The 26,762-nt window shown below is 44.0% G+C and overlaps 1 protein-coding gene across 7 annotated transcripts; it reads right to left on the bottom strand.

Moving 5' to 3' along the window:
- Positions 1-1,725: 1,725 nt before the first annotated feature.
- Positions 1,726-26,762, bottom strand: LOC311495993 (protein arginine N-methyltransferase 8-B; the record flags this gene model as incomplete). Of its 7 annotated transcripts, none has more annotated exons than XM_084555702.1 (10): positions 1,726-2,075; positions 3,081-3,202; positions 5,975-6,125; positions 9,508-9,623; positions 11,231-11,318; positions 12,242-12,384; positions 13,187-13,250; positions 20,877-21,032; positions 23,006-23,257; positions 26,694-26,762. In XM_084555702.1, the coding sequence occupies 10 exons, from the start codon at positions 26,760-26,762 to the stop codon at positions 1,992-1,994; spliced, it is 1,245 nt and encodes a 414-aa protein (XP_084411828.1). In that variant the 3' UTR covers positions 1,726-1,991. The 7 variants fall into 7 exon arrangements, with proteins under 7 accessions (XP_084411828.1, XP_084411829.1, XP_084411830.1 ...); XM_084555703.1 differs by having other exon boundaries at positions 23,006-23,251; XM_084555704.1 differs by having other exon boundaries at positions 23,006-23,248.

Genomic DNA, 26,762 nt, shown 5'->3' with positions numbered 1-26,762 from the left:
TGACGTAACTAGATCGCTCTGCCCTGTCAGTCAATGGTCCCTACCAGTCAATGGTCCCTACACGGCTTCGGACAGCACCTCATTCCGTGTATACAGGTAGAGACAACGCTAGTGAAGATAAGCCACATTTAGTTTCAGCATAAGCATCGGATACACATGAGCAATGAAGCGGTCCTGGCATGTAATGAGCAACAACTTGCAGGTGTGCTCCAAACTCTTTTCCTCTGACTGTTTTGGGGCCAATACGACGCTGGACTCGCGACACAAGAATGGAGCTAAGCCATAAGACCGCCACAAAGATGTAAGTTTCATTTAATTTAAAATAATTCTGTATTTGTGTTTCTTTCGGTTAACTAGCAAACACCACTCTCTCTGTGGCGGTAGCTTTTAACAGGAGCGGCAAACGCTTGTTTCTATGTTGTATGAATTTGTTGTATGTATGGACAGTTTAAATGGAGGCCAGAATAAAAGGGCTACGTGGTTAATATACTGTGAAGAGAGGAGCTAACCATGTGGCTAAGTTAGCATGCTAAAGCCATGTTAAACACACTCGGTATCTTAACTGTTATTTGTCTATCGGACACTTCCTGTGTGTCTGTATGTATAGTATGTTAACCTACTGGTGTTTGGCTGTAGTGGTGTTGTCATTTAATACTTTAAAGTATTAAAGAAAGATGCTAATTAGCATGTTTTCTGTTTGTGTGTGCTACCGCGGAACAGTAGGTTACCCGATTTATTTAGCCCGTTGTCTGCTAACTGGTACAGCGTTACTTTGTCTTTGTGTTATCTTATTTTAGTATATAGTGATCTAAAGTTTGTGGTTTGAGCTTCTATGTGTCAAGCTGATGTGGCTTCAGAGCGTTGAGCTGTCATACTCTAACCATACCCTGAACGGTAAGGTTGCCGGGGCAACACTACCCATGTCCGTCGAGGTCCTTTGTGGGCGTGTCTCCCGAGGAGAGGGGCGGGGTTACAGGGGTGGGGTTACAGGAGCAGGTGTACGGGGCCTGTTTAATACAGTCATTGACAATTTTTAACCCAAGTATGTAACAGAAACTCCATCAAGTCATGAAAGAAACATATCAACTTATGGAAATGGGCATCCGATGTCAAATTATAATATCAAATCACTATCCAAAAACAAAGAACCCTTGGCGTCCGAAAACAAAACAATACAGAGAATCTAAATGCAGCAGTGCGGAACACATTTAGTTACACTTCGGCACTTGGTCAAGGCATTTAGGATGGGGGGGGGGGGGAGGGGGGTGTCATTGTCATGTCAACATTGCACCTCAAACTGACAACACAGATCACATATGGAGTCCAAGCTGTTCAACAGTGTGAGCTTTGACACCTTCTACTCCACACTCACAGAAAAACCACTGGTAACTACACCGACTACGCACACACGTCACCTTTCACATTACACATATTTGTTAGTCCTTGGCTGTGGTGTGTCGATTGCTGTTAGTTTCCCAACATTGCTAAAGTGATACAGCTGTAAATGATATCGTTCCACTGAGAATCATCGGCTACGGTACGTAACGTGACATAAAAACTACACTTAGATTTATTGTCTACCTCTAACCGAATGTGGACAGTACAATAATTTATTAGATCTATATTTTCTAAAAGTGCCGTCTATCCCATCCATAACATCAACAAGTTATGGATGGGAAACAAATACTGAACAAAACGCACAGACACATCACCCCATCTCACATGTACATACACCAATAACATTCATCAAGACTAGAAAATATTCCTGACCTCTTTTGTCAGTTACATTCATATTTGTTTAACAGTCAGCGTTAGTTACTTCCTGCTTTCATTTTACAACGTAGTGACGATGTTGTCGCCTGGGCCCCCCATCTTCCTGGTCTTTGGTGATCCTTTCACATCCCACTGTGCATCTGTCTGTGGCCGAGGGAGCGTTTCCATCTCCCCCTGGGTGGTCAAAAGTTACACTCAGTGGGGCACCACAGTGAAACTTAACGCATCTTATAGTCGTGGGATATGGCTGCTTCACACAGCTGCCCTTTGAAATCCAGCTCAAAGGTAAAGTCCAAGTCACGCTGCAGATGAAAGCGGAGAAAGAGAAAAGATGGTTTTCTGTTAGACAACAATTGATCAAATACACACTGAAAGTGATGGAAAAAATTGTAATATGAGACAGCACTATCAGATTTTCCATTTTGACCCAACAGCAGAACACGGTGTTGAATAAACACTGCTGTTATCTGAGCAGAAAGCAAAGCGCTGCTCCTCCACCCAAGAGAGGAAGGAGAGGACGCTGACAAGGTCAACAATGGAATCTGTTGGTGTTTGTTCAAGTCACTGCAGTGCTGCTGCCTGCTTGACCACTATACACCACTGAGGAGAAAACAATCAGCTGTGGGCAGGCAGTGCAAGGAATGACTCATTCCTTACATACAGATGCATGTATACTGATCAGGCATAACATTATGTCCTAATATTGTGTAGGTCTCCCTTTGTCTCCAAAAAAGTTGTGAATCATCAGAGAATGGACATAGGCCTTCTGAAGATGTCCTGTGGTGTTTAGCAACGGAATGACAGAATTAGTTGAGGGGCCCCTCCCCTCAACCTATGGGTTGAGGGGAGGGGCCTCTGTGGATCATCCCACAGATACTTGATCAGTTTGGGATCTAGTGAATTTGGAGGCCAGGTCAACACCTTGTGCTGTTTTTCATGTTTTTTTAGTTGTTCCTAAACCGTTTTTGTGTGTGTACCTGTGTCAGGCTGCATCCTGCTGGGGATGGCTGCTGCCATCAAGGAGTGTCATTGCTATGGGGTGGGCGGTTCCTGGTCTGGTCTAGGTGGGTGGTACATTTCTAAGTAACATCAACACGAAGTTTCCCAGCAGAACATTGTATTGTCATAAGATGGTCAGTTATTTACTTCTTCCTGTCAGTGGTTTTAATGTTATGGCTGATCAGTGTATATAGGATATATACTGTGGTTACCTGCTCCAATAATGCTGCAAAACATTCCGTATATTTGTTTTAGTCTTTTTCAGATCTGCTTCCGTCTTACATAACTTTAGACGGTACCATACTCACAATATTCTTCTCATTGGGCTTCATGGCAATGCTGCCAACGATCTCCTCTCCTCTTCTCACGGTCAAATAGTCCTCCAGGTAGAACACTGTCTGCTTCCAGTGGGTGTACGGAGCATCTGGTGCTGGAATACACACAGAGGAACACACTTCCGTAACGGTGATCAGCAACATTCAATCTCATAAGGAACGGCTCTCCAAAGAGGCAGCTGTTGCGAACTGGCTGCCAGCTTGTAAAAGGCCTTTTAGCTGGTGCTGGAACTCTGCATCAAAATCACTCTTACTAACAACTTATCAACATTTACACACATGAGATATTACTACAAAATGCAGATATGCTGTTGGGTCAAAATGGAAAATCTGATAGTGCTGTCTCATATTACAATTTTTTCCATCACTTTCAGTGTGTATTTGATCAATTGTTGTCTAACAGAAAACCATCTTTTCTCTTTCTCCGCTTTCATCTGCAGCGTGACTTGGACTTTACCTTTGATGGGGTGTATCAGTGGCGACGAAGAGGAGGAGTACAGGAGCCTGGTGAGGGATTTTGTTGTCTGGAGCCACACAAACAATCTACAGCTCAACACCTCAAAGACTAAGGAACTGGTCATTGACTTTGGGAGGGACAGACCCAACCCCAGACCAGTTCTGATAGGAGCAGAGGAGGTGGAGGTCGTGCAGACCTACAAATATCTTGGGCTGTGGCTGGACAACAAACTGGACTGGACGAGCAACACGGGGCAGCTGTACAAGAAGACCCAGAGCAGGATGTACTTCTTGAGGAGGTTAAGATCCTTCAACATCTGCAAGAAGCTCCTGGGGATCTTCTACCAGTCTGTGGTCGCCAGCGTCCTGTCCTACGCTGTGGTGTGCTGGGGTGGGAGCACCTCCAAGGCAGACCTCTCCAGGTTGGAGAAACTAATCAGGCGGGCTGGCTCTGTGGTTGGCACGAGGCTGGACCCTCTGGCTACTGTAGCAGAGAGCAGGACACTTAAAAAACTAACAAGTATCCTGGACAATGCCAGTCACCCTCTGCACACGACCATCAGTAGCCAGAGAAGCACCTTCAGCGAGAGGCTGCTCCTCCCAAGGTGCAGGACAAATAGACTGAGGAACTCTTTTGTCCCCCGTGCCATCAGACTGTACAACCACCACTCACTTGGGGGGAGGAGGACAAAAAGGAAAGGGCCTGAATGACTTTTTTAACTAATCTGCAATAGTAAAGTAAAGTGCAATAACAGTGTATGTACAGTCATGTACAGTCACAATATTTATTTCTCTATTTATGCAACAACCATGCATGTACAGTCAATATTTATTTTTGTATTACTATTTTTATTATTCTTCACTGGGTGTATTGGTATTCTGGGCTTTTTATACTGTCTCCTACATGTATGTCTGAAAGTGCTGGTTGCGATGGAGATGTCAATTTCCCTGCGGGAACCTCCCAAAGGGATCAATAAAGTCGTCTATCTATCTATCTATCTATCTAATCAGTAATGCATTTCATTTCAGTCCATCCTGAAGCTACACCGTCGCACACAGCCCCCTGTTTACCCAATGAAAACATCAGTTAGAGAATAAATACAAACTCTAAAAGCAACGGTGCAAAAAAAGGACAAGTTTCTCTCCACTTGAGTTCCAGATGCCAGCTCTCAAGTAAAAGGCAAATAATGCATGACTGCATTCCTGACCTCTCTCCACCGCTGCTCGAGCCAGTCAGTTCTTTCATCATCAGTCCAATTTGTGCTGCTATTGTGCTCCCTTCTGTGCATCAATCTCTGTGTGCGAGTGCGGAGGAACTCACACACCCAAAACAAATGCGAGTAATCCCTAGTGCCCTGACCATCACTGAGCGCTTGGACCAGATTCAAAAGGTCACTACCACTTAAATATCTGCAGCCATCCTTGGGCGGCTCAGTAGCCTTGACTTTATAGTTCAGCTCTTTGTAAGTTCACAGATAAAAGGGCCTGCCTATCAACAGTACCGCTGTGCAGGCCTGGATCTCAGTTTTTTAGTTTTTTTTACTCCTTTTCTTATGCTAATGCAGCAGATGAAATGGCATTTCTACTCACCAGCAGCATGAATTTAAAATTTTGACGTATGCTACTCTTTTTCACCTTATGTTTGTGTCCGATACAACTGTTTCTCCGGTGAATAACTTACACACTTTGGCTCTTTTTGTGTAAGTTCAGATCTGTATCTTATAAGCTTTTTTTTTGGCAGGACAAGTCTCCAGGTCTGACGTTGCAAAACTTGCTTGACAGGCAAGAAAATCAATAGGAGCACAGTGGGTCAGGAAGCTGGGATCAGGAAATCATACATTTCTTCCAAGGTCCTCATGAATAAAACAAAATGTCTGTGGCTACACATAATTATTTCCTCGAAGGAAGAAAAAAATTAATCCACCAGGTAAAACAGGTGATTCTGCTTTGCGTGCCAATATGATTCATTTTCTAAAAGATGTATTTTGCTCCATCGCCACTAGGGGTCAGTCACAGACAGATTTTCAGATCTCTTCAATGGCTTCAGTCAAGTGTAAAATGAGGAACACACAACTCATTAAGAGCCAGTTATAGCTTAGATTTTTCCTACTAACTAAAATAACAGGTACTGCAGTGAGATTCAAAATTAGCACACTGAATTAGCACTCTAGATCTGCTTTGGCTAGATTTAGTTTGCAGTTGCCCTGTGTCAGTTCTGTGTCTTGCAACCCAAGAACATCACACATAATTAACGGGTAACTTGAAATTCTGTTTTTTATACGAATTTAGGCTCACCGTCGGCCATCTGTAACGTGTATGTGTAGAGAATTGTAGATATTCACAGGTCCATGAGGGACAGGATTCGCTGTGTAGCACAGGTATAAAGTAAGAGAACGTGTGCAGCATCCTACCTGTGGAAAAACCAGTCTTCTTGTGACACTTGGTAAACTCGATGTTGAAGTAAGTGACCAGTGCATGGATGTAGTCGTTCCTCTGGATTTGCAGGCAGAAAGACGAGGTGAAGGAGAGGTCCTCTGGCTTTACCGTGTATATGTCCACCTCCTGTAAAAGAGGGAAGTCTTTACTCTTTTGACTCTGAAATATGCCTTCACCTTGCATGCAATGCAGCAAGGACACTGAAAGGCTAACTTTAAGAAGTCCAATAGTGCTTCTACCTGCGAAAAGACAGAGGGTCACCACTAAGTCCCAGTAGGACTGTGCCAAAATTGTAAGGAGGCCACTAAGCCTTGTGCGGGATGAAGAGGGAGAGTGAGCTGGGGTCATCTGAGAGCTCCTGTCAGGATCCAGGTGTTATTCATGCACAGTGCTAGGACCCAAATCTGTAAATGTCCCCCTTTTCCCAGTCAGTTTAACAGGATATCTGATACTGCATCATCCCACTGCTTCACAGAACATGCAGTTCCACAGTGTGGTTTACTGCACCAGCATATTGTGTTGCCTTTGATTACCGAGCAACAGAGGGAATGCAGCTCACCTAAAACCTACTCTGCAGGCCAAACATGTAGGTAGTGCTGTCATAATCTTGTTTCATGCACCATCAGCGCTAATAGATCTTCACTAGCTAGCCTGCTAGCTTTGGCGCCAGATGCCACATTTGCTGCGGAAGAACGAGCCGTATGTTCACTGGCAATAAAAGCGATGCAATATTAATGTCGAATTCCCTGCACTGTCTTTATAAATAATCACTCCCATAAACACATTTTCCAGATATTTTACACTGGTCGTGCGGCATAAACTTCTCAAAGTCACACTTTAAAGTTTAGAACGGCAGTATAATACGCGGCAATGTTTACCCTCGTGCAATTACTCTAAAGGCAAAATAAATTTTTTATGAGCGCTATCATGCCAGCTGTTAATGGAGAATTAATTATTTTCTCCAAGCTTATAATTGTTAATGAGCCTCCACGAGTGTTGTTACAGAAGTTTCGGGGAGCGGCTTAATAACATGAAGTCCTGTGTGTGGTACTCCTCGGCTGTACAACTTTAACGAGGTCGTTTGTTAATCCTTTTAAAGACAATATAGCTAGTCAGCAGGGTATCATTGCTGGAAGGCTTGTTTTTTTTTCTTCACAAGATCCAAAGATAAGCAGCATTCCCATCAGCATCACGGTAATTTCATTCAACCGTCTTTAGTGACGGTTCTTTGTAATATCACAAAAGGAAAGGGTATCTAATTTGAAAGAATACAAATGGCTTTGAAAGCGGGGAAGAGGCAACACTGAAGCCAAGGTGTGATCGGGTGATTTTGCTGCGTCCTAGGGATTAGAGCAATCTAATCAAACGCCACAGATAGGATGGTCACTATGACAAGGAGCACAATCAGGGAGGCCAGACGGGCTGCTATTCACATGCATGTCACGGCTGTCTGATGAGTCTAATTCACACAGAGAGATGTCCAGACAGGGTAACCTCCACTCATCAAGGTCATCCTCATACCACTGTCACTGTCACTCAGAAATTATAATTAGTAGATATGTGCTAGCACCAATACTGTCTTTGGAAACTGAATGATAATGTACAAACAGTGTACGCTAGCACAGTTGCTTGTGGTACCTTTGGTGTTTAAAATTGGTCATACTTAGCTGGTACAGGAAAACCTTCACTAGTTAGCAGTGGGGATGTGCTTCCCCACAAACACTCACCTCATTTCCCCCACCTGTAGCTTAGCTATATGCATGTCAAACACTGGTGCTCCCCCTAGGTAAAACCCCGGAACTGCATGTAAATACATGAACACAGTGATTTAATTTAAAGATAACTGCAAAATATATATTGGCTCCTTCAATGTCTCATTTGATCATCTATGTAGTGACCATTCTGTGTCGTGATCTTGTGTTTTTCGTACCCCTGTTGTAATCCTGTTTGGTTTCTTTGCATTGCCTGTTTTTATTTTGTACGCTTCTTCCTTTTGATTGTTTGATTGGTTTCTCTTTGTGTGCTCGGCCCTCATTGGTTTCCACCTGTGTCTTGTCAATCAGCCCTTGAGTGGTTTTATATAGTCCTGCCTTTCCCTTTGTCTGTTTGTCTGTTCGAGCTCCTATGCTAAGTATCCTCAGTTTTTCTCTTTTGGTTATTGGATTTATGTTTGTGGAAACCATGCCTACCCTGCAGCACCGTTTGCTCCTTTTTTTATTAAAGTTATTTTGTCCCATGCTCCTGCCTCCATTTGGGTCCTTTGTTTGGGTCATACCTCACCATTGAACACCACCAAAACCTTTCTGGAGCTTTATACGACTCATTCACAACTCTCTCTTTTTTCCTAAACAGCTGACTAAAGGTGTTTCCAGCTTAAACTCTCAGGTCTTGCCACGATATCAATCATCTAATCATGTCGTTGCCGTCTGACTTTAAATACGTTCTCCCCTACTGCTGTCATTTTAACTTGAAACTGTTGCAACCCTCCTACAGTCTCCTCATCCAGGGCCCAGGATAGCTGTTCAGTATCCACTCTTCATCCCATCCAGATCTCCAGCGTTCTTTTCATTCTCTTCTTCACCTCCACCGGAATCTAGACCTATGGGATTTCCTATACTAAGCATGGCTTTACCCTTTCCCCCTCAAATATGATAGCGTCATGTCGAGAACCTATCGAGGATTTGATTTCTGGTCTAACTACCAAAGACTTTTACATTTCTGTTATTGAGCATATGTCAGTAGGAGCCCGTCTAGTCTCCTGACCTTCTTATCAGGCTATTAATACATGAAATGTTTATTGCTCACACATTAGTTTCACCTCTTCCCACGTGTGCCTTTTTCGTTCTTCTTTGTCGAGCCATCTGTTATAGTTTCCCCTGTGCTGTTACCTCTGTGGCTTTTCCTTGTGGAGTTACCCTGTTGTTGTTTCCTAGCATTTCAGTTCAGTGAGTTTTTGTTTTTTACTCTTCACCATTTTTTTTTTCTTTTTTTTTTTTTTGGATCTGTGTTTTGGGATTGCCCTGCCACCCCTGCAGCGCCTTTTGTTCCTGTTTTTAGTAGTTATTTTGTTCCCTGCTCCTTCCCCCACTTGTGCCCTACGTGCCTCACCACTCAGAATGTGAAAACCTCAGCATTTAACTCAATACGGACAGGCGATCCTCGTTAAACTGACCAACTCTGCCCGGTGAAGAAAATCATGCTGTGATCAAAAGCTCCAGAACAGCTACTAAATTAAGTTAGTGGAGACAATGTTTTCTCAAGTGCAGCTCCAAGGTCAGGAATGAAACCTAATCCTCAGTGGGTTCTTTTTATAGGCTGTTGGTGATGCATCAACCAATCAGAATCAATGGCATTGATATACAACAGACATTTCTAGGCTATACATATCCTGCCTGTAACATTTGCAGGGCTTTTATGGATGCGGGTAAAGAAAAATCGTTAGCCGGGTTTTGTGATAAATCAGCCATTAACCACGAGCCAAAATGTGATCATATTTAATAATACTAACCTTGACCAGACAGGAGTTGGTCACCACCTGTTTGGGGTCCACTATGTCCACCAGGGGTTCCTTCATGGCCACATTGCGGATACAAGTCATGTCAAAACCATACACGTTCTCCCACCCTGGTAAATACAGCAACACATAGTTAATTTACCACCAGGCTTTCTGGTGTTTGTGAGTTGCTATGCACATGAACATTTTTCAGTTTATTTTCTTTGGTCCAACTTTTTAGAGTGGGAAAAGCCACAGCAGGTGTAAACATGCTGCAGCTGTAAAGCATAACTAGTCGGGGGCGTTAAATCACACGGCTTCCCAGAAAAGTCTGATCTACGACCCTGCAGATGTACCCCCTGTCATTTTGCAGCCGTTTCCATTTTGACAGATGAAAGTCACATTGTACAGAGCAGCGATTTTTAAACATGAGCCTCCTTGAGCACTCCACTCTTGCCTTGGATATCCTTCCTGCTTTAGCTAAATTACAGCATGCATTATTCATTAAGCTCCTTAAAATAGTGCGCGGGCAAACATCTCTGTCGTGACCTAAAGGGGGGAAAACAACTTGAGTGCAAGTTGAAGACTGGTGATAATGAACAGGTCACAAACCTCCAGGGGCTTCTCTAATGTAGTGTATTTGCATTTTGTGCTGCCCACTTACATGGAACTAAGAGATTGTGCAGCGTAGCACTAATGATCACAGAACGCTGTCAAAATACTGGAGTGCTTAAGAAGAATACAAAAATCATCTTTGGCCTTTTATGCTAAAGAAGTTTGTGGTCAATAGTTTCTCGGTGTGAGTCTGTGCGCTTCACAGTTACAGAGCAATGGCAGACTAAATTGACTATTCAGACACTCTGCAGTGCACTGAGCCAGCGTGATATGACTTTCTGAGGACATTATGCGGAGTGCTGGGGGTTTTATAATTTCCCAGATGCGCGGGAGAGTGTGAGTAGGAGGCCTGTTTGCTATTGTTCTGTTTGTGTGCTCGGGGTTGCACAGTGGCTGGCTTTGGTGCTTCTTCTTGTGGTTCATGTCCAGCAGTAAAACATCGCCCACAGCCCTACTGCTGGGTTTAGAGTGAGTTGATACAGAAATGGAGAGGCTTGTTGACTTATAATATCAATTGTTGCCCCCAGCCCTGTGCCTGAAGGATAGCTCTGTAATGCTGGAAAAGTGGAGTACAAAGCTGAGAGGAGGACGGTGTTCTAGGTACATCCGTCCGTCAAGATACGACAATTAGGCATAACATTATGACCACATTCCCAATATTGTGTGGGTCTCCCTTGTGCTTGTGAAACAGTTGGGTATCATAGGTTGAGGGGAAGAGTCTCGGTGGAGCAGGCTCACAGATACTTGATCACGTTGGGGTCTAGTGAATTTGGAGGCCAGGTCAACACCTTCATGTTTTTTGAGTTGTTCCTAAATGGTTGTTGTATGTCTCCCTGTGTCAGGCTGCATCCTGCTGGGGATGGCTGCAGCTGCCAAGGGTGGTGGTATGGGGTGGGGGTGCCTGGTCTGGTCTAGGTGGGCGGTACACGTCTAAGTAACATCCACACAAATGCCAGGTTCAGAAGTTTCCCAGCAGAACATTGAATTGTCACAAGTTTTTCAATGTTATTCACTTCTCCTGTCATTGGTCATATTGTTATGCCTGATTGGTGTCTATTCCTGATCATGTCCAAGTAATACACATATGATCGATAGGATATACTTAAACTCAAACTGCACTTACAATGTATTTTGAAGTCTTTGTACTGCCTGTCCTCTATGGCCACCACATACAGAGAGGCTCGGTCAGGAAACATTAATCCACCGGGTTTCTGTTTTGCAAGGAAATAACTCAGAAGTTGATTCTGAACACATAATAAGAGGTCCGCTAGAGACTTACCAACACAGCAATGGTGACATTTCGTTCCTCAGCCGAGAACAAGTTTGAATTATTGAGGTGTTCCCTCTGCCTGAAGTCTATAACGGAGCGGAGGCGCTGTTCATGATGTAGAAGTAGTAGTTAATAATGTAAGATTGCTCCAAACATTAGAGACTTACCTACCCATGCATGCTTTTTTCCCATTAATCTAGCAGTTATTTCATTAGTAGATTTATTGAGTTAAAAATGAAGTTAATTTATCTTCACTTTTGCCTTCTCTCAAAGCAGTGCTTCCCACCGTGTAGGGGAATAATTTTAATAGGTTGTGAGATGGATTGGATGGGATGTGTTTCAAATAATGATAAAGTTAATTACTGAATGGAAATATTTGATATTTCCTGTCACAGCAATCTGAGATCAGAGCTCTGAAATGGTTCACATTAAATCTTTAAGATTTTGGTCTTGATTGATTTGTTGACACCTGTAGTCACTGGTTGTAACAGCGAGAATTTTGCAAGCTTTGCAAGCAAAGGGTTGTTTTGTAGACCTAGACCACTATTGAAGTCATCTCGTGTTTTGCCATTGAAATGCTTTTAATGTGAAGCTACAGCAGTTTGGTTTGCATTAGCAGCAAACTAATGTGTTATCTCATTTAGTAATAATAGTGGCTAACGGGACTCAGTGGTCACAAAATTAAAAAAGGTTTGGATTAGGCAACTGACAAAATTGTCACATTATTAGATTATTTTTAGATTATTCCTCTTTCTTACTGCTTTGCTTGTTTTAAATGAGGGTCACTGGTGTCAGAAGGACACATTACCATACACTAGCTTGTCACCAATATACACATCAACTCCCACAATCCACACTTCATACCAGCCACTTGTCCCTGGCGAAGATTACAGTGTTGAGCATGGATTCGTAGAAGAGACAGTAGCCCATCCACTCAGATATGATGATGTCGACCTTTTCGACGGGAAGCTCTACCTCCTCCACTTTGCCTCGGAAAATGGTGATCACTGAAACACACAGCGTAAGAATGTATTTTCAACCATGAAGTGAAAGTGGAAACCCATTAAGGCTGCTACATACTATGCGAGACGTGGACAGTCCTCGTTTGGGAGTTTTCTCGCAGCTTGTTCTCGAGAACATCAACCGGGCAGAACTTTTTTTCTCACGTCATGTCCAGCAACTATTCAACTATGCAACTATTTGTTGGTCAGAAATTGGAGTGGGTGTGTTTAGCGCGTGTGACATATGCAGTGGGAGGGCCCTATGAGCACTTGAGTTTCTCGTAGTATAAATGACCTAGCCAGAACGAACTTTGTTCTTGTTCTTGCAGCCCTAGGAGCGAGAACAAATTTCTTGCTTTACGCTGAGAATGTGTGAGTGTTAACTGTTCCTTCAATTACTCGAGCATACTTGTCATTCATAGCTTTGCAGATGGGGTAAATATCTGCTGACAGGGTGGTTTGAGGAGGTATTTTTTGGTAGATGCACAGTCAGGGACTTGGCAGGAAATTTGCTTTCAGAGTCGCAGGGGGGCTATGATAACAACACATGCTTTGAAGTTACATAAGTTGGAAACATGTTGGTGCAAATGAATACAAATGAGCCAAAGCAGAGCGTAAGGGAAGGATGGAATAAATTTGGAATCCTCCCAGTCATTCACACCTCTTCCTTTTTCCTTTTTGTGTCTCCTCTGTTGGCCTTTCTTCCTTCATTTTCATTCACTGTCATGACTGTAACCTACTTTATCACTCCCTTCACTGGGGATGAAGTGCAGTGTCATCAGAACGGAGAGACAGCTGCAGCTCTTACCGCTGTCGAGGTGGTTGGACTTGATGATCCTCTCGGAGTACTCTGATATGCTGGAACACTCAATCTGGCAGAAAGAGAAAGAAAAATAAATAAATGCTAATTAAATTAATAATGTCCCTATGGAGACGTCGGCTGCACTCCGAATGACATGCCTTCAATTTGCTCATAATTTAGAAGATTTTAAACGCTGCTCTGTTGACTGGAAGGCCTCAGATAAAACTTTCTATTGCTGGTATGTATATTTAATAAGCAACATGCATACTGAAAATGTAGACAAAAGCCATGTAAAACGAAGCCTGATTAAAACTAAACTAAAAAAACAAAAATGGGCACAAGATATTTACCCCGCTATTCCCAGTTGGGGAAAGTCAGCACCAGTCTGCACTAGCTGGAGGCAGTCGGCATGGATAGTTGGCACAAAAATCTGCTAGTGAGGGGAACAGACCCAACCCGACCTCAGTCGCAATCGATTAAACATGCTTTAAATAAGACATTCTATTCTATGCAAATCTGGACGGAATCGGGTAGCGTGAACTGACTACCGATCCAGCTGCGAACGCGGGTTGCCGACAGCCAATGAAAAAGGGAGGGTGGAACACAGGAAGTAGCACGAAAAGACAACTGGAAGTAGTGGGAATATCAAAACAACGATGGCGAGAGCAGGAGAATGGCGACAAAGCGAACCTGGACCAAAGAAATGAAGGAGAGATTAATCGAGTTGTGGTAGAAGCACGAGTGCCTATATAATGTTGGTTGCAGTGCATCTTACAGCCGTCGCCCTTGCGAGAGCTTGCACGAGAGTTTGATGCGTTCAGTTGACTTTAGTTGGTGACTGAGTATGTAGTCTGTGATCCCTCATCAGATTCACTTGTCAAGTTTTTGATCCCCAGTCTTTCAGTCGTCATACAAAGATCTGCTCAAGCCAGATCAGTCTTCTCCAAGTGAATTATCCCCTCGGTCTCTGCTTTAAATCCAGTGTCATTCTGTCATCCCCATCTCCACCCCTCCATGGTCATCCTCTTCATCAGAGGTCTTCACCACCCATCTTCTTCTTCTCTAGACTCCGGTGGGTCCTGTCCCCATCTACCTGCATCATCTGAGATTCAGTTTTATGATACCATCACTCTTCGAGTCTTGCTGCCAAACTATCACCTTACACATTTAGGTTCATGTTTCCTCATACTTGATCTCTCCTTACTGAAATAACAGCAGAGTCAGACATTACTAGCGGGTAAACAACATTGCTAGAATGACCACACCGAGCTTCAAAACCACTCTTCAGAAATCCTATGGGTGACTTCAAGGAGGGTTTACCGAGCTTTATACTGTACATAGTCCACGGTTTAAACCACAGACAGTGGACAAAAATGGGAAAAGCAATTTAACTCCTTTGAGCACTGAGTGGTTATTTAAATTAAATCCATGTAAGAAGTTCAGAGCAGAATTGCTTAAACTCAATTTCTTACTGCTTTGTTGTGAGATATCACGAGCAAACCAGGGTGAAAACCATTAACTTGATCTAATGCTTGCAGTGTGCATATCTTACTTGTACCTTAGAATTGCACTGAAGTACAGGGCTAGTTTTTGCTTCTAAGGACAGCTGGATGAAACTGTGTTTAGATAAAGGGATGCTTTTTTTTTTTTTTTTTTAATCTCCAGTTGAGTGTCTGACCTTTAGGGCAGTGGCCATTCCTTTGGTCCCAATCACGGCGCTGTACTCCCTCTTTGGGGACAAATTACAATTCTCTGCGTGAAATAAGGACGGATCCATCTCCGAGTCTTTATTTTTGAACGATCGCTCCTGGCAAGGATGTCTGTCCAGCAATGCAGCCATCCATAAGGTTCTCTGGGGCAGAAAACAAGGTCATCCTTATTTCCCATCTCTCTGTGGATGCTATCCGTTCCACTCCCGAATATAACACTGCAGGCTTGCACCTGGTTTGCAAGCCTGAAAGAGAAGCCTAGCCATCGGGGACATGTCTCACCACTTCCTTCCGCTACTTTATTTCTTTTCACAATACTGTACCGTACTGAGAATTGGACAAGTAGGAAGCTGGATCTTTGCCGATTTTATGACAAAAGGGAGGAAATAAGATAAAATAACGAGCTTTGAGCATTTGAAGCCATCTGTGGCAAGGTATTTTTCCCCTCCTCTCTACAGCGCCTGACAACAGTGAGTAGTAAGTAAGCTTTTATCACTCACAGTGATTGTTTGTGATTCGTGTGCCTGTCAGCAGTGGGTAACTAGCATGGGAGGGATTATCACCGGGCACCATGCACCGAGGTTAATTTAGCACCGCAGGAAATGTCCCGGAGTCAAGCTGAAAATAGTGAATGGTTAAAGAATGTAGTGGATTTACAGTGTGAGCAGCCTCCATGAGAGCCACTGAAGCGCCAGAGCATCTTAATTAAACAAAGTATTAATGAAAACAAATTAAGCTAAAGATTAGTCACTACTCAAACGCAACTAGCCATTTAGCCCCGATAGGACCTTTAACTTCTAGTTTCATTACTCTTTTGACATTTGAGATTCTTTTAAATTAGCCCGCTGCCTCTTTTCCTTTCCTATTCCCTCTGTCCTGTTTCTTTCAACCCTTCCCTTCGAGAAATTAATCTTGAGCTCTTTGCTTACTATATTTTGTACTTCCTGTTCTGTGCCCACATACGTGATTTACTGGGGTGCCGCCAGTAAGAGCGCTGTAACATAATAAAGCTCCTTCATTTATCAGAATAAAACTCTGGGCGCTTCTAATAAGCAGCTCTCATACAAAATAAGGGCATAATTCAGCAGGAGGCCTTTGTCAATACTTGACTCTCTTACAGCATAGGGAGTCTGAGAGTATAGACTTTCACCTGAGTGTGTTCGGTGTGTTCCACTTGCTTGGGGACTCTTTTTGCCCGAAGTGTGCATACTCGTTTGTGGTGCAAGAGATCCATCTGGTCGTAGTAAAGCAGAGGACTCTTGAATGAACTCTAGGAGCCGTGGATCGTAAAAAGGCTAAATCAGACTCTGGTGGAGGGAGCAGACGGAAAAAATAAAAGCAGCGTGTTCTTTGTTGGCTTTTATTTTGGAGGCAGAAGCAGATCTGTCATGGTACGGTCTTTTGAGTATTTTCTGTGATGCTGTTTGTGTTTCCTGTTTTTATTTTGTAAACTGCTTCCTTGGCGTTTCTTGTCCTGCATTACTTCCTGTGTTTTCCCCTTTGGATTGTTGGATTGGTTTCTCCTTGTGTTTTACTTTCATCTGTGTCTCGTTAACCCCTCTGCCCTAACCTTTCTTCAATTTGTCTCTGATGGTACCCCGTTTGTCTCGTGGTTCGCTTCCTCGTGCTCTCGGCTTGGTTTTGGTCCTCACCTGTTTTTGGATTTTTGGATACCCTACCTTTCCTGCCGTGCCTTAAGTTTTAGTTGCACGTTCTTGTTTAAGTCATTTTGGCTTCGTACTCCTGCCTCCCTCTGTGTCCTGTATTTGGGCCCTACTTCACCAGAATTGTGACGAGATCATCTTTAAGTGACAACTCAGTGTTTCCCACAAAATTTAATGAGACTCTTTTGTTTTTGGTTGTTTGGGGGTTACTGTCTTAATAAAAGCCCCAAATTATGATGCTATTCCAACTATTAAAAACTATTTATACAGTACATGGCACATAGAGTATGATCATGAGTTTTGTATCAGCCTGTCTTTAAATTACCGTGATAAGGCGGATATTGGATTTAGCGACAAATTGCGACGGCCTGTGCAGTTCACGTAAATGAATACTAAACAAAATGTTTTTGAGACGTAGGATAGGCTTGAGACGTTATATGGGTAAATGTCTGTTAGTTTAGCGAATAAATCGGATTAATAGTAAACGGTTGACTTTCAATCTAACTTTGCTAGCCAGCTGTTATAAAGTTTAGCTGGTTAACGTTACCTCTGGAGTCGTTTCTTTCGGGTTTTGAGTTTCAACCTCATTCACACCTTGACACTGGAGCCTCTGATGGACAAGAGTCGTTAGAGCACCATTCATAGGGAAGAGGACGGGGACAAAAACAGTCCCCCCTCAACGACAGGCAAGTACCCAACCGTTAATGGAAATTAGCTGCACCGGTTTCTGGCTGTTAACACAACAAGCAAGTTTCTGTAGGAGTTCCTATTTAAACCTCAGACTTCCCACCAGTCCCCTAGAACCGAAGAAGCTACTCGGATGAGTGGTGAAACGTCTTCTCAAAAAAAAACTCTACAAGTCCAGTTGCCTTTTTTGAACCCTTTTTGGATATTTTGACCAACTCAATTTAAATAATTATAAATCTCCATGGTCTAAAAATCAAGAGCACAAAGATCGGGTTTTAGAAAGTGGCGGTAACGTACATTTTTAGTAGTGAGCAACACAAATAGCTACTCATGCTACGGGAGTTGAACGTGCCGTTTTCTCCGTCAGGTTAAATTCTGTACAGGGTGGGTGAGCGACCGGTGTGTGTGTGTGTGGAGGGTCCATTGGGAGACGGCTTTGGAGAGGAGAGGGAGGGAGGGAGGGAAGGAGAGATGCTTTCGGGGACAATAGGAAAAAAAAAAACGCAAGCACAACAATTTTTTAAAGATGGACCTTTTAAAAGGTTTTATCTTGGACATTTCTTGCTTTATCGCAGCTCGGTGTAACATAAAGGCAGAAATGCATCTCAGCCCCTACTTTCTAAGTGAGTCTAAGTGAAGTTTTACCTTTAAGCATGCATACAGGAAGCAGGGCCTTCACATTAGCGCTGCCTCCCTGGAGCAGCCCTATTCTCTCCTGCCTATTAGTAGAGGACTGGTCAAGAGCCTTCTGGTGCCTCTGGTGCCCATTAAGCACTCTGCCACATAAACATACAGCACTAACTGACGTTGCACCAGGTGTATGCATGCGTGTGCTCTTGCAGGCATGTGCATGTACTACTGTTCTGTTTTTTTTGTTTTTTTTTTATTGTGATAATACGGCTGCTGATGCCAGCTCTCTAATTGCCAATGATTCCTCATCTCTTTCTGAACCTCGGCGAGAGGAGACAGCCATTAGCCATGTGTCCATCAGAGTGACGCTTCAGCGGGAGCGCTGAGGCCTCGAGGCGTGTTGACAGAGGCACACGTTGCCTCTTGCACCTCTCACTAATGTCAGACAGAGTCACTGTCACGGCAGTTCTCCCTAGGGGCTCCCAGTAGTCATTTACTCTGGAGACACGGTAAGTACAAGTTTCAGACTTCACTGAGATGTTGTGGCACTTCTCGTGGTGGTTAACTTGTGACATATTGGAAATGAGGTCCACATGACCAGTGCAGGCAACAGTCAATGTCATTTTAGTTAGTTTGTCAAAGTGCAGCTTCAGTTGGGTTCCAGTCTGGTTGGGTTTCAGCTTTCTCTAGTTTCAAAAGAAATTAAAGCTAAGGATTTTAATTTCTTACAAAAACAAGCTTTTATATATAATAATTTGAAGTCGCTTGCCTCACAGCCACAGTGAAAAGCAGGTGTCGGCTTCAAGTCAGACCATTTTGGCTCATTTATCTAGCAAATTCTGATAAAGGCGCCTCGTTCTATGCATTAGAGCCGCTTAATAAAACATACGCTGTATATTATTATTGTTCAAGCATCTATCATCTCATCAACATGCATCTAAATATCAGAGGCGTATACTATAGATTGGTGTGTAGACTGTGGAACTAAAGAGAGAGGGGATGGTAGGAACCCAGAAACTAACTGAACACAGTCGGTCGATATTTATCCAAAGAGAAGAGTTAAGATGCTAAGAAAGACCTCATGAGATTTGATGCAGAGTTGTTTTTGAAGAAGTATATTAAAAGTCTCATTGACTTGCTTCATTTTGAGATTTATTTATCAATCACTCTACTTCGGGTTCTTTGCCATCTACCTATAAAGACATGTCCTAACTTTCTCCCTCTCTGTTCGTCTCAGTTCTCAAACCCGACCCTCCTTATACCACTCTTTTCTTTTCTTCCTCTACCACCTGTCATGACAGGAACCAGGGGGACAAGGGGCTGAAGCTTCCCGAGATGTGCCCCCGTCCCCGACTCTTAAGGTGCTTATATGGTACTGCGGGACCTAAACATGAGGACCTACGCATGTAGCCAACGCTGGTGCGAGTCATTTATACTTGTGCGCTCGTCAGCCTGGCTCGCTCTGTAACAGCGCCACCTAAACACTAGTCGGCGCTGTGTCTTTTTTGCCAGTCGGGTTCATTTTTGTGTCTACTTCCTGCTTCACTTTCAACAATGGCGACTGAAACCTTCGCTGAAACTTCGAACTTCGAAGTCAGACAAATGTCTGTATCTCCAAACCTCCTCAGTTAACCTTATTGAGCATCCGGAAATACTAAAGCGGAAACACGCTGCTACCACGTCAGCTACAACGCTTGTCTCTGCGTAGGTGTCAGCGTCATCGCCGTATTGAATTGCCAGAGAGCAGCATTGGTGAATGAATCACAAAAGGATTTATTGAGTCTGATGGTAGGGTGAGATTCTCTCCACGTGCAGTGCAAACAGGCATCTCAGCCTGCCAACTGCCACTGTTTCCGCACTAAGATGTGATGATCTCAGCCCTCTGGCTGCCATTTGCTTGCTTTATGTCTTTGGCCCTTGCCCCTCTGCAGTTACACACCGGACAGGTTGCAACTTGTGGACTAAAGTGTCTGTCCATACTTTAATATCAGGGAGTGTCGAGAATTGGATTGACCACACTAAACACGCATACAATTTACTATGCCAGGTAATGCTTTTTAGTTAGCAACCACTGCAGCAGGTCCACCTGCAAATAACCACAACCTTTAATCTGTTACATGTGCCACAGATGTTTTTAAGCTTATGAATTGATTTTAAATAATCAAACAAAAGCAACAACAGTATGTTAATGGATTTGATTGCAGTTACTTAGGCACACATTATAGAGAATGTGGGCTTTTCTTTTTTCTGTGACGCGGTCCATATGATGGAATGAATTTGTTGTTGGCCCAGATCCCGGTTCTTCAACCTCCTCCCCCACCGCTGATGATTTATAGGCTTCAGTTATGATAAAGGTACGCGGCCTGGGTGCAGAGCTAAAACTGAACGACCGTAACATCTAAATCCTTGAAATGTATATGAATAAAAAAAAGCGAGGCAGATGAACAGCAGCAGCACAAATGTGAAGTAAAGCGCCGAAAGTTGAAAAAAAACAAAACAGTATAACAGAGAAAAGGAGACAGAAATGGAGCGAGACAGCAGAAGGGGAAAGGCAAACAAACACAAGACACAAGGCAAAGTCACAAACACATAATGTCATCCAGCAGCTCAGAACAAGTCTGCTGGAAATTCCAAGTTAATCATTCCTCCCCTGAAGCACATACACGCTGTCTGGAGCCGCCGTGCAAGAAATAAGTTATCCCAAGCTAGTGGCATGTATGCAGAATGTATTCTCAGACATGCCCTGACTAACAATTGCTTTGCTCCAGTACACAATAACAGTTAGAGCTCTCAAAGCGGCGACCAGTCAGCCTCCCTAAGAGGCTGCGCATTTTTATCACCTACATGTCAGACGGGATATTCCTCAAAGATTATGCGGCGTCTGAGGAAAACGATTAACATGTGAACGCGGAGGCAGACATCCACACACAGGAACACAGTGTGAGCAGCTTGTAGATCCTGACAGAGCAGCGTGATCTCGCCGCGCAGAAAGGAAACGCGTCTTACCCCATACACGTGCTTCGCCCCTGCTTTGGCCGCGAACATGGACAGGATCCCAGTCCCGCTTCCGACATCCAGCACTATTTTGTCCTTGAAGACGTGCTTGTTGTGGTACATGGAGTTCCTGTAGGTGAGCGTCCTCACTTCGTCCTTCAGCATTTCCTGGTTTAGAGTGGGCAAATAATAGGAAGATGTTGATGCTGCTGACCCCTGCAGAGAGCCACTATTTGTTTGGTTGAATTGGAAATGATATCTGGGCGATGGGGGCCCGAGTTTGCTGTGATGTCTACAATGGAGACACACCTAATCTCACTCTGTTCCCTCCCGGCCATATGGTTCTACATTCAAATCCACAGTTGGTGCTTCTGAGTAAGTCCCAGGCGCCTGCAGGCTCAGACTGACTGCATCTCTTATCTTCTTCTGTTCCTCTTATGAGCATATGTGAGAAGAATATTCAGAAACGATAAGAATACATCTGACCTATATTCCAAAAATATAAAAAATTCATTTCACAGGTCACACTAGGAACTTGCGCTTTTTTTATACAGCCCCTAATAAATTCTGCCTCCACTCTCAGAGAGAAGGGCGACCATAGAAAGATAAAAATATCAATTTTAACAGTGGAAATATGAGATTCATAAAGAACAGGGTATTTTTAATGTGTTTAATAATGAATCATTGTTGAACAAGATTGAAAAAGTTTCAAATTTCCCCAGTCCACCTTAGCAAGGTAAGGTTACAGGCATGAGGTCACCTTCCCGGGGAGAACTTTCACTGAAGGAAGGCGTGGGTGTCCTGTCCTGTGAAGGGATCGGCTGAACTCTACCCAAATGTGACCCAACTACGACATAAAGCTCACGGCACAGAGGTTGCAGAAGCACTTGAGAGGGGGAAGATGAGCTTCCTGAGAGGCTCACTTCAGGGGAAACTCAAACACTATCACCTCTAATGCACCGTAGCGGAAGTCTGAGGCGATTAGATGGGGAAAAGGAAAAAATAGTTGCGGAGGACAAAGAGACGTGAAAAGCGGTGTCGGCAGAAGGTGATTATTATTGTGGCATTTTCAAGATGGAAACCAGGACTGATTTGATCTACTTTTACCTTTAATTTAATATTGGAGACTTGAGCTTCCATCTGTAATGTATTTCTTAGCCCTGATGGTTATGATGATATTTTAGCCCCCCATTTGATTGATGTGATGTGAAGTCAAGGTGACTCAGCCTTCTCTTCTAATACATTAACCAGATCTTGCAGGGATCTAGATCTATTTTAATCTACTGGACGTTCACACATAAAGTAAATGTTCAATGATTGACATTGGACACAACATCAAGATGCATGTGCAGCATATGGCTATAGTTATACCAGAGTACCATATACACTGATCATGCATAACATTATGACCACCTTTGTAATATTGTGTAGGTCTCCCTTGTGCCTCCAAAACAGTTGGGACTCATCAGAGAATGGACATGGGCCTTCTGAGGGTGTCCGGTGGTGTCTGGTAACAGGATGTTGTTAGTGGGGGGCCACTGGGTCCTATGGGTTGAGGGGAGGGGCCTCTGTGAATCATCCCACAGATACTTGATCAGTTTGGGATCTAGTGAATTTGGAGGCCAGGTCAACACCATGTGCTGTTGTGCCTAAACCGTTTTGTGCTGGAGATGTCTGCTGCCATCAAGGAGTGTCATTGTTATGGGGTGGGGGTGCCTGGTCTGGTCTGGTCTGGTCTAGGTGGGTGCTACATGTCTCCGTAACATCTACACGAATGCCAGGTCCGAAAGTTTCCCAGCAGAACATTGAATTGTCACAAGATGGTCAATGGTATTCACTTCACCTGTCGGTAGTTTTAATGTTGTGGCTGATCGGTGTATTTTTAGCTGTATTTGCAGTTGATTGTCATGGAAAATGGATATTTTGAGGTTCAATGGATATTCCATTTGCTCGTGTATTAACTGCAAGAACTGAGGGAAGCATGTGTCTCCTGGGGGTTCCACTAAAATATGTATTCAAGCTATAGTAATGTCTTTGGTTTGGTTCATTCCTCCTTATATAAATGCTTATATCGTGCATAACTCAGATGTATTCTTCCTGTGTGTAATTGTATTATTTGTGGTGCTGATGTGCAGGCTTACCTCGTGAATGCCAAAGTGGGCGTAAGAATCGAAGTAGTAGTCTCGCGACGTCATCTCCTCCGGGTTAAGAAACTTGGCCATCTTGCCCCGCCCCGGGCAGCTCGGCAGGCTGGCGGCGTGAGGTGTGTGCGGCGGGCGGGGCGGCCGGTGTGCATGCTGGACTGAAGGCACAGGCTTGGGCAACGAGGTTGGCTGTGCCGACTGAGATGGAATAATGCGGATCGGCTGCGGCTGCGGCTGCGGCTGTGGTAGCTGGAAGGAGGAGAAGATGGCGAAGATATAAACCTCATCAGGGTTAAAGCCCTTTTGGAATAAGAGGGTAAACAATAATAGCAGTGACTTTCGCTTTACAGGCATTCCCCTTGACATTTTTAGCTCCCAGCTCTCAAGTCACGTTCCAAGCAGCATAGAGGGGCTATTTCTCAAGGCTCTCAAACGGATTGCCCATTGTGTCTGGAGAATATGCGTATCGCTGATATGACGTCGGCCCGTATGTCGGCAGAAGGCAGAAAAAAAAGCTCGGCTCTGCACAGAAGGTGAACCCATAACGCCCTGATTATCACCTGCGAGGCCTGCTGGGAGGGTCTGACCATGGTGCGTGGGCATGTGGTGAGCGAGTGAAGAGAGAGGACGGTGGATGTAGAAACAGACATCTCAGTGCTGAGCCAGTAAGCCATTCTGGTGTTTATTCTCATTCCAACATTCAGGCATCTAAAAATAAATGATGAACATATTTGGCAAGGTGGACAAGAGTAGGTGGCGTTCGCTTCCCTGTGACAACAATAAACATGTTGGGGTGAAATAGTTTCACATCATTCTCTTAATTCAAGTCCTTCAATTTATTCTGATGGGACTGACCTATAACAGATCTGATGAGGCGAATAATCGAACAAACAGGTGACGAGATACCGTTGTTCTTTTACAGTGACAGTGCTGATAAGGACTTTCCATCGGCCGCTTTGGTATTTTCCAGGCTGAAAAGGTTCATTCTTCTCCTCCTGCCCGTATCCGTCCCTTTAAAATGGCCGTCGTGCAGTATTTATCTCCGCGCTGCCTCTTCCTGCTGTGCTTAAATGTCACAGACTGGGACGCAATGGCCAAGAATATGATGCGTGAAAATAACGTAGCCCGATTCATTCGACTTTCTGCGCGGTGAGGCCGACCCCGGTCGGTTAAATAGCAGCTGTTACCTAAGCGAGCAGGCTAGAGGTCAGGCTAGCATCATGGCTCTGCGGATGCTCAATCTGTCCACTGATATGGTCCCGACTGAGTTCATTTTTACAACTACAGGACGAATTGTGGTGGAAATGTTGTCCAGGTGTTCATAACCACCAGAGGATAAGTCCCATTAACGCTGATGATCTCTGCCGTTGCAATGAAGGATTTGAGCTTGATGTGAAATCTCTCAGCAGCTTCTGTACGGCTTAGCTCATGACCACCTTCCTAATATTGTGCAGGTCTCCCTTGTGCCTCCAAAACAGTTGGGACTCATCAGAGAATAGACGTGGGCCTTCTGAGGGTGTCCTGTTGTTAGTGGGGGCCTCAGGTCAACACCTTGTGCTGTTCTTCATGTTTTTTTTTGTTTTTTTTTATTTAAACCATTTTTATGTGTGCATCCTGCTGGGGATGGCTACTGCCATCAAGGAGTGTCATTGCTATGGGGTGGGGGTGCCTGGTCTGGTCTGGTCTAGGTGGGTGCTACATGTCTAAGTAACATCCACACCAATGAATGCCAGGTCCAAAAGTTTCCCAGCAGAACATTGAATTGTCACAAGATGGTCAATGTTGTTTACTTCTCCTGTCAGTGGTTTTAATGTTGTGGCTGAAGCAAATGTGGAGAAATGTAACTCTGAAATGCTAAAACTCTATTGGTACATGCATGACTACACAATTAATAAGAAATTTTGAGTTCTGCTTCTTGACCGGTGACATTTCCTCCCAGAGAAAGTCATTACTACTCATTACTCTCTCTCCTTGATAAAGTTCAAAGGCCTTTGATCGTTGATTACACATGAAGGTTTGACTCTCATTTTAAAAGCAAAGATCTTAATGTTGAACTTAATCCTCTGAGCCGTGCTGTAGATCTGAAGAGGGGCGCGCTTCATTTCAGTGCAGCACATCAAGCTTAGCATTTGTGTAAAGGATTATCTCACATGTTAAGGACCATCAAGGACACGACTGTGGGCAGGCACCGATGCAGGTGTAATGACCGCAAAATCTGACAAAAACACCTGGCTCCGGGCCCGACGCGGAGAGAGTCAATAATGACAAGATGGGGCCACAGAGGGGGCGATTAGGGGCTGCCGAGTATAATACAGAATCCGATGATGGCTTTCTAAAACTTGCAATGCGGGAAAAGCGAAAATGGCTGTGGGCTGTCGTTGTGGCACGGATTCAAGTAAACCTGAGGGGAGGTGGGTTCGGTGTGGTCAGAGGAGAGCTGCTGCAGTGAGTGTAACTTAGATTAAGCAGAAAATAAAAATAAAAAATGGTGGACCATGTCCTTGCCTCTGACCCTTGTGTGACAGGTTCTATTTCAGACTGGATCATCATCTCAGCGCTGGGGTGAGGGTTGTTATGTGAGAAGGACATTCACTTGCTTCTTCTGGTCACGTTGTACCTGTTGGTTGAAGTTGACCCGTGTGTGTGTGTGTGTGCGTACTGCACTGTTACTCCTGAGGTCAGTGGTAATATCAGTCAGAGAGTTAGATATTAAAAGAAGACAGCTTCTGGTTGTATGAACTGGTCTGATGTAAGAACCCATCAATCCTCTACCTTTCACTGAGGAGAAAACCTCCTGCCGTTATCCCACTCACTCCTAATCAAATAGATAAAACGTTGTGAGCCTGAGAAGGCCTCCTTCCATGAATTTTTTTTTTTTTTTTGGTCATGAATAATGTATAAGGAAGCAACACGAGGCCGTCTCCAACTTCATGGCGTTATTGAACCTCTTAAGCATCACTTCCAGATAAATCAGCCTCCCCTCCTGCGTCCTGTTTGCGAATGCAGACGCTGAATGTAACTCGGTAAAGAGCTCTCACTGTGTGCTCAGTCCAAAAACGAGCCTCAGCAGATGTAGGGATTACCTTACTCTGCGCCTCCTGCTACACACGTCGATTCTGAGCCTCCTCGCTTTCGTCTGCGTGCTGCTGCTGCTGCTGCTGCTGCAGTACCTTGGACAGCGCAAGTAATTCCCATCTGAGGAAGCAGCAACGCAGTGTCCCACTCCACGTCTAGATTTATTTATTTATTTTTTGTCATTATTATAACTTTTAAACGCAAAGAGCTCCATGTGCATTCAAATTGCTCGATCTTTAAGGGGTGCAGAACAGATTGTTCTTGTTTCATGGTCTTTAATTAAAAGTGCAGTCGCTCTCGGACTGAAATCCCTGCAGAGCATCCTAACCGTGGCTTTGCAGCTGCACGCTTTTAAACGAGACTTTCCCACCTGATATTGAAAATGCATTTGACCGCCCTGCACACACTACCTGGTTTGTCGGGAGGTCGTTGCAAAGGGGGAGAGTAGTAATCAGCCTGTGGTCAGATTGCTGTCTCACTCTCCTGCATCCTGCATTATTATTTTTTTTTTTTTTTACTCCTTCTTAAACGCCTTTAAGATGATTCCTAAAAAAAAAATATGAGCTCTCACATTTTAATTAGGGAAATCAAAGGTGTCTCTGAGACTTACCTCACTGCTCTCAGACTCCGCCATTTTTCTCCTGAGGAGCATGCAGCGGGACGAGTGCTTAATTCCCAT

Source organism: Chelon labrosus (assembly GCF_963514085.1).
Source record: "Chelon labrosus genome assembly, chromosome: 11".
Classification (NCBI taxonomy): Eukaryota; Metazoa; Chordata; class Actinopteri; order Mugiliformes; family Mugilidae; genus Chelon; species Chelon labrosus.
This window is presented reverse-complemented; position numbering and strand designations above follow the sequence as displayed.